We start from the raw sequence: 14,087 nt of genomic DNA, 5'->3' as shown, positions 1-14,087 counted from the left end.
CCAATCACAGGCCGCGGGGGTCCCGGCCTGTGATTGGCTGAGCGCTCTGTCAGCTGACCGGCCATTCTGAAGATGGAGCGCGTGGGACCCGGGGATGAAGACAGAGCGGAGAAGAAGCCTGGACAGGTAATGTATGATGCTGAAAGGGCTTCGTTAACTATGCCAAGATAGAGGCAACTCTGGCAGGATTAGTGTAGAGAATACTTATAATCGCATATCTACAGAAGTGACCAACCAGCTCAGTGCCAGGTTGGGCAGTACAAGCTCCAGCCCTATACTACTGGGCATAGCAGACCTTCCAGGACAGCTGTGGGATTTCTGTAAGATACTTTGGCTTGCTGCTCTGTCTTACTGGGGATCAGTCCTGAAACTTTAGACTGTCTTGACAACTGTAGAAGGATCCCTGGCGTGGACAAGGTAGTCCCTAGATTATGATTACCCCCTCCTGTGGGTTTACAGTGCATCATAAGAAATCTTTCTGCAGTCCCTGACAAGGGCTCTGGCCTGGGTATCACTACAGCAGGAACTTACTTGCTTACTCGGACAAATGACCTCTCACCAGGAACTAAAACTTTTACAGGGGTGATGGGTCTAACCACCTATTGGTGGGGCTGTGTTAAGAGAATTGTAGTTGGTTGTAAGCTGTGTGGCACCTGTGATTGGATAAGGGTGCGTTCAGACTATGTAATCTATGCAGAGAAGTTTCTGCGTATTCCGACGCTCACATCTCCGCCGGTTCCATAGACTCCATTCTATGGTCAGGCGGATTCTGCCATCAATTCTATGGGTGGATGAAAGAATCTGCCCGAGCCTAAAATGGCGTCTATACAGCTACAATGTCGGCACTCCGTCACGTGGTGCCCGTGGATGCAATCGTAATATATCAACAAGGATTCCCGGCACTTCACTACAGCTTTAACTTGCAAAGGTGCGTTTATTTACAAGACATGGTGCACACATACAATATGGCAAGACGCGTTTCGGCAAAATCGCCTTTATCAACTGCCAGGCAGTTGATAAAGGCGATTTTGCCGAAACGCGTCTTGCCATATTGTATGTGTGCACCATGTCTTGTAAATAAACGCACCTTTGCAAGTTAAAGCTGTGGTGAAGTGCCGGGAATCCTTGTTGATATAAAATGGCATCTATGGCACAGGCTTTGCTTTGGTTGTCCAGGCATGATGGAAATTGTAGTTTTGAACAGCTGGAGGGCCGACGGTTCCCCATCCCTGGTTTAGGGGAAGTGAGACATCAAGTGGTGCAAATGCAAACAGCAGCTTCATCCCCTTTGTGTGACACCTGAAAGCTACCTTTACCTGGGGGGCATAAGACTTAGTGGACCACCTGTATCGGGACCCATGATTGGCACCATTTTCTTTATATACACCAGCCCATTCTAGGCACTGGAGGGTGGGCCTGGCACCCCCAGTGTAATATCCTCCTTAGTGATGCACCTCCATCAGAATCAAGTCTGGATGTGTCACCAAAAGGGATATCGTTACCCTGGGGGCTCTGAGCTTGCCTCCACTGCATGGTGCGGGCCGATGAAAAAAAGGACAGCGCCACTGGGATCTTCATGCCCACAAAGTAGTGAAAATTTTTTTTTCTGAAGCTTTAGCGACATTTGTCCAAACACTCAATTCCTGTCAGCTGGAGAAGTTTGATGCAGTCCTATAAAAAAATTGATATAGCCATAGACTGCTGTTATGTGGTCCAATGTATATATTATTCCGGAGAATTGGGTGGCAAGGAGAAAACTATGGCAGTACGTTTATACATCTGTTCTAATTGTCAGAACAAATATAATGTACACGTTATATAATACTATACCTCAAAAACAGACTGCATTAATTTTTTTAGACACTTCTGTTAACTGGGTAAAAACCCCAATGTAACCAGCCCTAGCCAACTTAATAAACAGCAGTATTACAGTATATTGCTTCCCTCATCTGAGTTGTAGAACAATTTGGGCTTAAAGTGACTGTACCACCAGGCCCAGGCTGAAGCACTGGAGGCGGGCCGACCCACCCTTAGGGCGAGTTCACACTACGGAATTCCGTCAGCTGTCCGCCCGCACATCTGGGCGCTTTTCCGCCGGCCCCATAGACACCATTCTATGGGCCGGCGTATTCCGCTGAAAAGAAGTGTCATGTCATGTCCATAATATTACGTCCACCATCCTTATTGTGTAAGTTTCCTTCTGCCTACAAAACAGCCCTGACCCATTAAGGTAGGACCTTTCCAAAACCCCTGAAGGTGTCCTGCTGTGTCTGGCACCAAGATGTGGGCAGATGAATCTTGAAGGAATGTAAAAAATGTTTTCAAATCAATTGGTGTCAGAAAGTAGAATTTGTAAATTACTTCTATTTAAAAAAAAAAAAAAAAAAAAAAATCTCAAGTCTTCCAGTACTTATTAGCTGCTGTATGTCTTGCAGGAAGTGGTGTATTCTTTGCAGTCTCACACAGTGCTGACTGCTGCCACCTCTGTCCCTGACAGGAACTAGAATAGAAAACCTTTCCTGCACGGACAGAGGTGGCAGCAGAGAGCACTGTGTCAGACTGGAAAGAATACACCACAGCTGGTAAGTACCGGACTTGGCATTTTTAAATAGAAATAATTTAATATAACTTTCTGGCACCAGTTGAATTACAAACAGTATTTTTTTCTCTGGAGTACCCCTTTAGGCATTTAGAGACCCCCCATGGCTTGTTCCTCAAACCATTCCTGAACACTTTTTCAGTGTGGCTCAGATGTTATGGCACTTGCATTAGCATATCATGAAGTTGGGGAAGGAACTAGGTCTGTACAATGTTCTGGTAAGTGGCATATGTCACAGTAACATCTGCATGATGCCAGGACATAAGGTCTTCAGCAAAACATTGTCCATCACATTACTCCCGACTCTTCCCATAATACATCCTGGTGACAAGTCTTCCCCAGGTAACTGATGCACATGCACCCGGCCGTCATGTCTGCAATGTTATACTGGGATGATACGTCTCGTCCACCAAAGGGCATCAGCCATGTAGTAGACCACCTGATCAATAATTGTGCTTTTTATTTCAGGATAAAGCACTTTGGACGTTACAGTCAGCTCATCCTGGTGAATGCCTCAGCAGCCGATACCGGGGAGTTCAGCTGTGGAGGTTACCAGTGCAGTGGACATGACTGCCATGGGGAAGAGAAAACCGGCAAGACCTTTGTGTTTAGTAGGCACCCGCCCGCCTAGGTAGGGGTGCCCTGGGACTACTGTGGCACTCTCCACATGGGCAGTTTAATGTTATCAGCCCAGTGGGCCGCTAGGTAGGGGTTAATAATTCAGTAGAAAGGGGGGGGTCCCTCCCTCCTCGCTGCCTTTCTCCCTCCCCATCAGGCAGCAGTAGCCAATTACATAGGTACCCGGGTCCCGTGGCCAATGGGAGAGCAGGGCGGTATTTGGCAGAAGATATTACCTGGGGTTCCCGCTCTTTCCCTCAGTTCACTTCCTCTGCATAGCGAGTTGGTTGTGTTCCCCATGGCTTCGGCTGATGAGACATTGATGGCCGCGCTCCAGGCGCGTGCAGCCTCGGAGGGTGAGGGCTGGCTGGGCAGATTCATGGCCGGGCTCAGCTCCCCTCCGGTTAACTTTCCTCAGCACAGCGAAGGTAGGCGTTCGTCGCGGCGTTCCCGAGCCCCTATCCGCCTTAGCCCCTCCCCCGTACTTCCGGCATCCGGTTCGGCGCGTGGCAGATCCAGGAGAGCTGGTCAGCCTGCTCGTGCTCCTCCTGCTTCAACTGCCTCTGCTTCCCTCGTAACGGCCGGCGGCCCCCCCGAAGTGGTGTTGTCCCGGCCTGTAGCTGCCTCTTCACCGGCGCCCCACAGCGGCGCAGCTGATCCCGCTCTGACTGTCTCCCTCCCGGTACGGAACCCTCTGACGCGTCGGGAAGCGACACGTGACCTGCAGTCGGCCTCCGGCTTAGTGAGCACCCTGCCACTGTTAGAGCCCTCACCAGCGGCCGCACAGGCTTTTAGGTACCCGTGGCTTAGGATGGGGAGTCAGGCTAGTGTATCCTCTGACGACTCCCCCATCCCTTCGGCCCAGCAGGAGCTGGTAGCCCCCTCCTCCTCTGCCGTTCCCCAGGTCGCACAGCCCCTCATGCAGCCCCCTGCATTGCCCCAAGCTGCGCAGGTGTCGGACGCCGCAGCAGTTTCTGGGGAGATGCGGTCATCGGCTATTACAGTCCAGCCGCTGCCGCACTGCAGCACTGCCCCCACGCTTCCACCACCTGCTGATAGGGTGCAGGACACAGGTTGCGCGGCATCCAGGCTCAGCTCGGTAACCCGCAGTTCTAGGCGCAGCAGGCGCAGGTCCCGCTCTTCATCTGACTCTCAGGACTCGTGGCGCCATCACCGCCGCAGGTCGTCTGGACACCATCGCAGCCGCTCCAGTCGTCGGTCTAGGGCTTCCGGTGGCCGCAGGCGTTCCAGGTCGTCCAGATGGCGCTCCCCGTCCACGTCTGGCGGTTTTTCCAGCGCCTCTGACGCATCTGGCCGGAGCCCCAGGGACCTCCGTGGAAGCAGGAGTTTGTCCCGTTATTCTAGGCCTAAGAAAGCAGCAAAAGGAGGAGTCACGACGGCGGCTGTTCCAGACCCGGTGCCTGCGGTGTCGTCCGCTCCGTCCGCCCCCGTTATGGCGTTTCCAAGTTCTTCTACTACGGGTGAGTTTAACTTTACCGGGGCTTGGGGAGCGGGAGGGTCAGGGGAGGGGGCAGTTGTTTCTACTTTGAAATCAATCTTGGATAAGTTGTCCCCACCTCCTTCTTCTGTCATGGTTACTCCGGGGGAGCAAAGGCTCCCTCCCCCTATGGCGGGTTTACATAAGGATGCGTTCTTTTGTGGGATTAGCCCTTTAGGATCGCACCTGAGTATGGATGTGAAAGAGAAGATTTGGTCCAATCAATATGTCGACATTTGGTCGCTCATATCGGTGGACCAACACACGGTGGACAAAGAGCGGCGTCCGTTCACTGACACCAAGGTCACGGACCGGAAGCCGCGGGTGGCTAGGAACATGAATAATTGGTTGCAGGCTTTTTCTGTACTAGGTTATGTGATGGGGCAGAAACACCCCGAGCGCTGCTCGGAACTTTTTGTTTACTTCGACAGTATTTACTCTGCTTACAAATCGCACGGTGGATCTGCCTGGTGGCAATACGATGAGGACTTCCGTCGGCGTTTGGCTCTTCAGCCGGAGATCGGCTGGGGGGTCAGGGCGACGGACGTGTGGTTGCGCCTCATGATGGCCCCAAGGGTTCAGCCCTTTCGGGGGGCGGCCGCTGTCACCGGGGCAACGGGAACAGCGGCCGTACGCCGCCCGGGAGCCTGCTGGCTATATAACGAGGGGCACTGCAGATTCGCGGGGTTGTGTAAGTATCGACACAAGTGTTCGACTTGTGGCGGAGCTCACTGCGCCACGCGTTGCCCCACTCCAAAAGGCAGGCTCCCTCCTCGAGCGACCGCTACCGAGATCAAGGACCACGGTGAGGGTAGACGTGATGCGCCCGTGGCTAGATCAGTACCCCAATAGAACGGACGCAAAAATTTTGTTTGAAGGATTTATGTTTGGTTTCTTTATCCCCTTTTATTATTCTTGTTCCCCCCCAGTCTTCCGATAATTTGAAGTCGGCACGCGATCATCAGCAGGTACTACGGGAAAAAATTGAGAAGGAGGTGTCGTTGGGCCGCATGGCCGGCCCGTTTTGCTCTCTTCCTTTTAGGAACCTCAGGGTCTCCCCCTTGGGAGTTGTGCCCAAAAAGGAACCGGGCAAATTCAGAATGATTCATCACTTGTCGTTCCCAAAGGGATCATCAGTGAACGATGGGATTCCGGCAAGTGATGCTTCGGTTTCGTATGTGTCTTTTGATAAAGCAGTGTTGTTACTCAGGAGGGCGGGGCGCGGTGCATTACTTGCGAAATCGGACATAGAGTCGGCTTTCCGCTTGCTGCCGGTGCACCCCGAATGCCACCACTTGTTGGGCTGCCAGCTGGATGGCCAATTCTATTACGACATGTGCCTGCCCATGGGATGTTCCATTTCGTGTCACTTCTTTGAAATTTTCAGCTCCTTCCTGGAGTGGGTGGTGCGATATGAAACGGGTTTTGATTCGGTCATCCATTACTTAGATGATTTTTTGTTCATTGGTCCGGGTCAGGGCGATTCATGTCTATATTTGTTATCTATGTTTCAAGGTTTCATGCACCGCTTTGGGGTACCGCTCTCCCCGGAAAAAACGGAGGGCCCTGCCACAAAGCTGACTTTTTTGGGGATCGAGATCGATTCCGTGGACATGGTTTTCCGTTTGCCTGCTGACAAGCTGAACAAATTAAGGGACTTAATCGAGGGTTTTCTGGCAGTACAGAAGGCCACATTGAAGCAGGTCCAGTCCTTGCTAGGGCTGCTGGTCTTCGCCTGCAGGGTCATGCCCATGGGGCGCATTTTTTCGCGCCGCTTGGCTATGGCGACTGCGGGTGTAAGGGCGCCTGGGCACCGGATACGGATTACACTCTCTTTGAAAGCTGACTTAAGAGTTTGGAGGGAGTTTCTCCTTAATTACAATGGCCGGACTTGTTTGATGGGTACTAGACTGATCAATGATGAAGTAGCCTTGTACACTGACGCTGCTGGCGCCTTGGGTTTTGGTGCCATCCTCGGTCATGAGTGGTGCGCGGACGTATGGCCGGAGGCGTGGAGGGATCGGGGATTGTGTAGGAACCTAACCCTGTTGGAGTTGTTTCCCATAGTGGTGGCTATTGAACTGTGGGCCTCGGAACTCTCTAACAAACACATTTGTTTCTGGTCTGACAATGCCAGCGTGGTTTCTTGCATAAACAACCTCGTTTCCTCCTCTCCTCCTGTCATTAGTTTGCTTAGGCACCTGGTCTTACGTTGTTTGGAACATAATGTTTATTTTCGATCCCGGCACGTTCCAGGGGTTAAGAACAATGTTGCTGACGCTCTGTCTCGATTTAATTGGCAGGAGTTCAGAACGCTGATGCCCGGGGCCAGAGAGGTGGGCAGACCTTGCCCGGAGCTGATATGGAACCTGGTGGATCTAGAATGATGTCGCTGATTTCCTCGTCTGTGTCGCCAAGTACATGGCGGCAACATGGTAAGGCGTGGGCAGAGTGGTGCGCACTAGTGGGAACGCGTGATGCTGCAGGAAGCCGTGAGCTCCGGCTAGAAATTACGGTGGAATTCTTGTTGAACATCAGAGATGCGAGTCTATCAGGGGTGGTTGCGCAGCGCAAGTTGGCTGGGGTAGCTTTTTATTTTAAGCTGTTGGGATGGGACGACGTTACAAAAGCCTTTTTTATACGACAGGCGCTAAAAGGATGGAAAAAGGAGAGGGTTGTTACGGATAGGCGTCGTCCGGTGTCGTACGGGTTGCTGTCTCGTTTGGTTGCGCATTGCCCAGCCGCGTGCGGGTCTCCGTACGAGGCGACTCTTTTTGCAGCGGCGTTTGCGCTAGCATTTTTCGGCGCGCTTCGCATAGGCGAACTTCTTCCTCCTTCCAGAGTACGGCCGGGTGGGCTTAGGGACTCTGACGTGTTCCTTGGCGGGGAATTTTTACGGCTCCGGATTGCCAGATCAAAAACGGACCAGGCCGGCCAGGGGGCGTGGCTTCCGCTGTGGGCGGTGGATGGTCCGGTTTTGCCCGGTTAAGCTGGCACACAAATATGTTGGAGTAAAAAGCACGGGGGAGCGTTTTTTGGCCCACGAGGACGGTTCTCCTCTCACGATTTTTCAGTTTAGATCCATGTTCCGTAAGCTCCTCACGGCCCTGGGGCTTCCCCATGAGGAGTATGGAACGCACTCTTTTAGAATCGGCGCAGCGACCGAAGCAGCTAGGGCGGGACTCTCTGAATCGGTGGTGAAGAGGATTGGCAGATGGCGTTCGGCGTGCTACGCGCGTTATGTTCGCCCTGAATTGGTATTATGAGTTCCTAATTGCGTTTTTCTTTTCAGAGGTCGTGATGACCGCAATATGGATTGTGGGTCATTCATACATATTTCGTGCCTGTCAGCGTGCAGAGGTTCGTCCCGGGGGCAGGAGCCTGGGCTTCCGGAATATCGCGGTCTCCTGGAGGGGTATAAGGGGCCTCCGCTGGCCTCAGGTGCTGACTGAGGTTATGTCCATATCTGCCGCGGCTAGCTGTCCCGTCATATTGGTCATACATGCGGGAGGAAACGATCTCTGTCATGCGAAAATAGGCGAGCTCATGACGCTGATGAGGGCTGACATTGAAAGGATGGTATCCTTCTTCTCTGAATGTATTCTCGTTTGGTCAGAGATCGTCGCCCGTGTGGTGTGGCAGTTCGCCAGAGATTCGGAGGCGGTGGAAAGGGCTCGAAGAACGCTTAATGCTAGGATGTCCCGATTTGTCAGGTCCCGTTCCGGGGTAGTGGTTCGTCACCGCCAGCTTGAGGGCGATAATAGGGGCCTAATGGATGGGGACGGGGTTCATTTGTCCGAAATTGGCACCGACATATTTCTGTCCGGCCTGCAGGACGGTATAGAGCAGGCGTTGTTTTTGCTCGGTGGTGGTCGGACCCCTGTCTAGGTATAACAGGGCTCCTCCGTGGCTGGAAAGATTATGCCTGGGTAGTGTTGTCGGACGTGTACGGCGGGAGTCCGCCGGTGGCACACCGTTTTAACCCAGATGAAGAGTTTGGCACCGCAGTGCCCGTTCCCTCCCTCCTCACTGCCTTTCTCCCTCCCCATCAGGCAGCAGTAGCCAATTACATAGGTACCCGGGTCCCGTGGCCAATGGGAGAGCAGGGCGGTATTTGGCAGAAGATATTACCTGGGGTTCCCGCTCTTTCCCTCAGTTCACTTCCTCTGCATAGCGAGTTGCCCGCCCCCCCTCCCCTTTAAAAAAAAAAAAAAAGGGAGATTATTTTATTGCTCTTACTGATGATTCGTTATCTTGTTTGTTTAAGTCACAGCTGGCTGGAAAGATTATGCCTGGGTAGTGTTGTCGGACGTTTTAACCCAGATGAAGAGTTTGGCACCGCAGTGCCCGTTGGTTTTAGTGAAAGTTATAAATAAAAGCTGTGGCCGACCATCACCCAGCAAAGTTATTACTGTGTCTGTTTTTATTCCTAGCGGCGGGTTAAACGGGGGGACAAGATTGGTGTGGAGCCTATTAGTAGTCTGTCACGGGTGAGTCTATAACTTTTCTACACTATACACTGCTTCCATCTACATTTAAAGGGGTTATCCAGGATTAGAAAAAACAACGCTACTTTCTTGCAAAAACAGCGCCACCCCTGTCCTCAGGTTGTGTGTGGCATTACGATTCAGCTCCCTTGACTTCAATGGAACTTGGCTGCAAAACCCACATCCAAGACAAGAGTGGTGCTGTATCTGGAAGAAAGTGACCGTGGTTTTATGAGTCTAGATAACTCCTTTAAGACTCAATTCTAGTCCGGGTTCAGATGTCAACAGATTTGTAATCTAAAATTCCTCGACCTTAATGGAAAATATATATCATGCCCCCCACCTACCAAAAGTCATCTATAATTCTGAACCTAGAACCCCAATTGTATCTACTCCATCAGACACCATCGGGTACTAATAGAGGGCTTGGTGTATCACCTATAGATAGTTGATGCCACACTATGTCTACTTCATGATCACTTGTTGAGTCCATACAATTACATCCTTTTCTCTAAATTTTTTGCAGATCCGCAGGAACTCTTTGTCCCGACAGAGGACTATTATGTGGTTGTCCAGCTACGAACCCGACAGCCAGCATTACTTTCATGCCAGGTCACCAACCCATTAGCCAAAGTCACTCTGCATAGAGAGTTCCCACCAGAACAGGTGCCCGTAGATGGGGTGAAGATTGCCTTCGACCTGAAGAAGGGATTCGTCATATACCAACCACAGCCATCTCTGGCTGGATCATTGTTCTGCATTGCAGAGCTTGGAAACCTTCGACAGATGTCAACCAAGTATATGCTGATATATGTGCATTGTGAGTGCTTTTTCCATGTGTCCCCAATCTACATAGCAAATGGGGTGACATGTTGTCTATTGTGGCAGCTTTGCTGTGATCGGTGATCGACAGCCATGTTTAGGTGGCATCAGACATCTCATCACTATGCTATGACAAAAGGAAAGGGTAGGTCACCCTAGTGAGCAGCAGTGTGGGAATGGTGGGAACCACCTAGGACACCATGAAGAACAACAACCCTAACTGTGACCCCATTGGCAGATTGGGGTGTCATGCTACAAAAAAGAATACATGGCTGTATTATGGATCCATGTTCATCCAGGAGTATCAACCCTAAAGAGCTTCTGTGGACCACCAAACAGGTTCAAAGCCTACCCCAGCCCCATGCGTACAAACTAGAGATACTCGAGTGCAATCGTTCGTCTTCTGAAGAAGTTGGATGCTGTCCTAAGGCTGCCTGGAAAACATGGATACAGCCATAGGCCATAGGCTGCATCCATGTTTTCCCACACTCCCTAGGTCTGCATCTAACTTCTTCAGCCACTGCTACTCGGCTATGTTTCCGCAATGTTTTTTTTAGGTGAAATAACAGCCATTATTTTATATACGTAATGATCATGATCATTATTATTAACAGCCATCAGTATCTAAAAAAGTTCCTGTGGGAACATAGCCATTAAATGCAAATGATCCGACTCCGGGTATTGTAGTAAATTGGATATGAATTAGATTTTATAGAAGCAAATGTTTCTGGGAAAATATTTTTTTTTTCCGTTTTGAAATATGTTTTTATTACAGACCCATCGGCTCCACCCAAACCTACCATCGAGGCATCGGTGAAGTCGGCACGAACAGGAGAGAATTTCGTTGTCACCTGCACCGTTCTAGGTGAACTAGAAATCAGTGTTGACTTCACGTGGGAATATCCTGGGCAACAGGTAAAGGAACCTTGTAAGATACATTACACTTTATAATCTTGACAATAAAGCTGTGGCTTTCTGGATTTTTTTAAAAACTACAACTCCCAGCATGCCTTAGACATTCTGGGAAATGGAATATTGCATCATGATTCTAAAGGTTGGTGAATCTCACCAGGATATAATCACTATGCACAGTGATTGACTCACAGCTCTGTGTCTCTACAGATCGGTCGCCCTCCCTATGTCCGAGAGCACACCTCACAGACCAGACGCGGAGGCCAGTTATTACAGGAGTCCGAGAGTACTCTGTATATTGATGAAGCTCGTGCTGTGGATGACGGCACTTATACCTGTACAGCTCAAAACCTACAAGGGAGCACGTCCGTAACAACAAGGGTCACCATCCTCCCTGCAACATCGTCTACAACCAGAGAGAGAACCCAAGGATGAGACATCTGAGCTTCCCTGTATATGGGATGGATGTTGTTTGGTGATGTCATTAGTTATGTATGATATAAACATTTTGAGATTTTTTTTTATTTTTTACTTATATTGAACGACTGGTTCTACAGTCTCATAAACACATTCCACATGTAATTGTATTGTACCTGCTATATTCAAGTGCTATTAAAGTGCTCATTTCTTGATTTTTTTTACTCTATACAATTGTTCCACACTTACATTTTAAGGTGCCCTGTCCAGGTCAGGCTAATGGTTGGGATTCTTGTGTTATACCATTTTGTCCTAAACTCCATAAGTAGGGTCTTATAGTTCTCACTGTACTATGGTGAATATCTCCTCTCAAATCTTGATCTCTAAGAATGCAGGAGCGTCTTTCTCTTCTGCCAGGGGTCGGCTTAGGAAACCTCAACCAAAGCTCAGTACAAAGAGTACAATGATGGTAATTCCATGAATCTTGTTTGGGCTTCCTAGCTAAAATTCCTTAGGATGTGCCTTTTTAATTCTTCAGGGGGTGGCAACCGAGTTGATAGAAATCAAAATAGGTGAGTGGGGAATATTCTGCAGTCCATGTGTGACAGGAAGGGTTGTGAGTGTCATCAGATGGCTCAAGAGAAGCTCAAGTTCTTGGGAAGCCACTAGGCCAGCAGAGGCCTGTTGCTAAAAAGGATGCCAGGAGATGCTCCATTGGTTATGTGACAAAGCACAGATGTTCAAGAAGTGCAACATAACACACAGCAAAGCACATGTACAAGGAACAATCTTTCACGTCTACTTATCTACAACCTTGTCCCCATGGACAGGCGGTCAGTAATTTCCTTTGCAACCCCTTTTCCAGTGCAGAGACTACAGAAGCAAGAAGTGCTTGGAGTCCAGGACACCCGAAGAAAGAAATGTTGCTGTTGTCAGTCCCTGTTCAGTATCAGCTGCAGCATTGTACACAATGCTCCCAATTCACGTTATATAATAGACCCTAATTCTAAAAATGTTTCTCGTTGATAATACAGAGGCATAAAGAGGTACAGTAGTGCCCCATAGAAACTGAACAAATATTTTTACCAATTGACTGTAGGACTAAAGCCTCTTTCACACATCCATTTGCAGACAGAATATGGACTTGTTAATTCCTATGGCCCCATAGACACATCTGTAGAGGTTATGGGTCTGTGTTAGGGCCATAATGTGCGCTGTTAAAAAAAACAGCAATTCGAGTTATGGCACAGATCACCTACTCAGTGAATGGGTCTGTTCAGTTATAGATGCACATTAGTAGTGTGGCCACTGTTGTGGGTCAGTGGCTGTGGACAGCCCTAAGGACGTGTGAATTAGGGTCCATTTACACAGAAAGCCAGGAATGGATTTTAAAATAGGAGATATCTCAGGCTTTTCTTTATGACCTGCTCTCTGTTTATAGTCTGTTTCTGGCTTTGGTTTCAAATCTTTGGCAGATAATCTGTCAGATAATCTTTCTGTGAAAATGGACCCTTGTGCAAACAGTGTCTTACTATATTTGAAGGAATACGTTCTGAATACTCCTACACACACACACACACACACACACACACACAATGTAGCCATAGCCCCCACCATCATTGTCTATGGCAGGCCGTACAAGGTGAGTGCCAATCTAATAAATCAATGTGGTGCATGTGCATTACACTCATAGATTTTATTCTGGCTACATCATTACGTTGAGTCCGCATACCACAACTCAATAACCCACATGGCTTACAACGACTGGTGTCAGAGAAGATCATCCTGGACGGTACTGCAGTACCGGCCGGATGATCTTGAATTCTGATGAATTGAGATGCGAGCGCATCCATGTGCACCCGCATCCCAATTCCCCTCTGCACACAATGGAGCGTGAGGCCGGAGCCGCACGCTCCATTGTGTGCACTGACATGTCTCCCTTCGTTGCTATTCAATAAATAGCAGCCGCAGAAAACTGACATGCTAGTTTTTTGCGGTGCCACTAGGGATCCTGGCCGGAGTGTATACTATGGGAGAGATATATCAATCATGGTGTAAAGTGAAACTGGCTCAGTTGCCCCTAGCAACCAATCAGATTCCACCTTTCATTTTCTAAAGAGTCTGTGAGGAATGAAAGGTGGAATCTGATTGGTTGCTAGTGGCAACTGAGCCAGTTTCACTTCACACCATGTTTGATAGATCTCTCCCTATGTGTACACACTCCAGCCGCGATTTCATAGATGGCAGCACTACGTAAAGTCCGTAATAATCATGGCCGTTGTTGCAAATTGTCAACAGCGGCCGTGATTATTACGAAACTTACATAGTGTGAACATAGCCTCATACTACAACTCAATAAGCCCTCATACTACTAAGTCAATGAAAAAAATAAAAATTATATGGGTAAAAGGGTAGGTTCACACACGGTGGAGTTTTATTGCAGCAATGACGTGGTACTACAGCGTCTTTACAGAACTGATGCAGTACTCACGCTGTGCTTTTGCTGTCCATTTAATGTATATGTTATATGTTATGTATGTGTTTAAAGGGAACCTGTCACCCCCCCCCCCCCCCCCGTGCCAGAGTGAAGGCCGCCCGACCCCCGCTAGAGACCCTTATACTTACCCCTTCTCTCCAAGTCCCGTTCCTGGGGACGGTCCCGGGATGCAGATATCCCCGTCTGAAGCCTGGCGCGCGCTGCTGCGATGAGTCTGATGCCCGTCGAGAATAAATG

The 14,087-nt window shown here is 49.4% G+C and overlaps 1 protein-coding gene across 1 annotated transcript; it reads left to right on the top strand.

Annotated features, from left to right (window-relative positions):
• Positions 1–836: 836 nt before the first annotated feature.
• LOC138775930 (platelet-derived growth factor receptor-like protein) lies at positions 837–11,552 on the top strand. Its single transcript, XM_069956093.1, has 6 exons — positions 837–928; positions 3,068–3,210; positions 5,034–5,039; positions 9,729–10,022; positions 10,800–10,939; positions 11,147–11,552. Exons 1-6 carry the CDS (start codon positions 837–839, stop codon positions 11,369–11,371), a joined length of 900 nt encoding a protein of 299 aa, XP_069812194.1. The 3' UTR covers positions 11,372–11,552.
• The last annotated feature ends 2,535 nt before the right edge of the window (positions 11,553–14,087 follow it).

Source organism: Dendropsophus ebraccatus, chromosome 1 (assembly GCF_027789765.1).
Source record: "Dendropsophus ebraccatus isolate aDenEbr1 chromosome 1, aDenEbr1.pat, whole genome shotgun sequence".
Lineage (NCBI taxonomy): Eukaryota > Metazoa > Chordata > Amphibia > Anura > Hylidae > Dendropsophus > Dendropsophus ebraccatus.
This window is presented reverse-complemented; position numbering and strand designations above follow the sequence as displayed.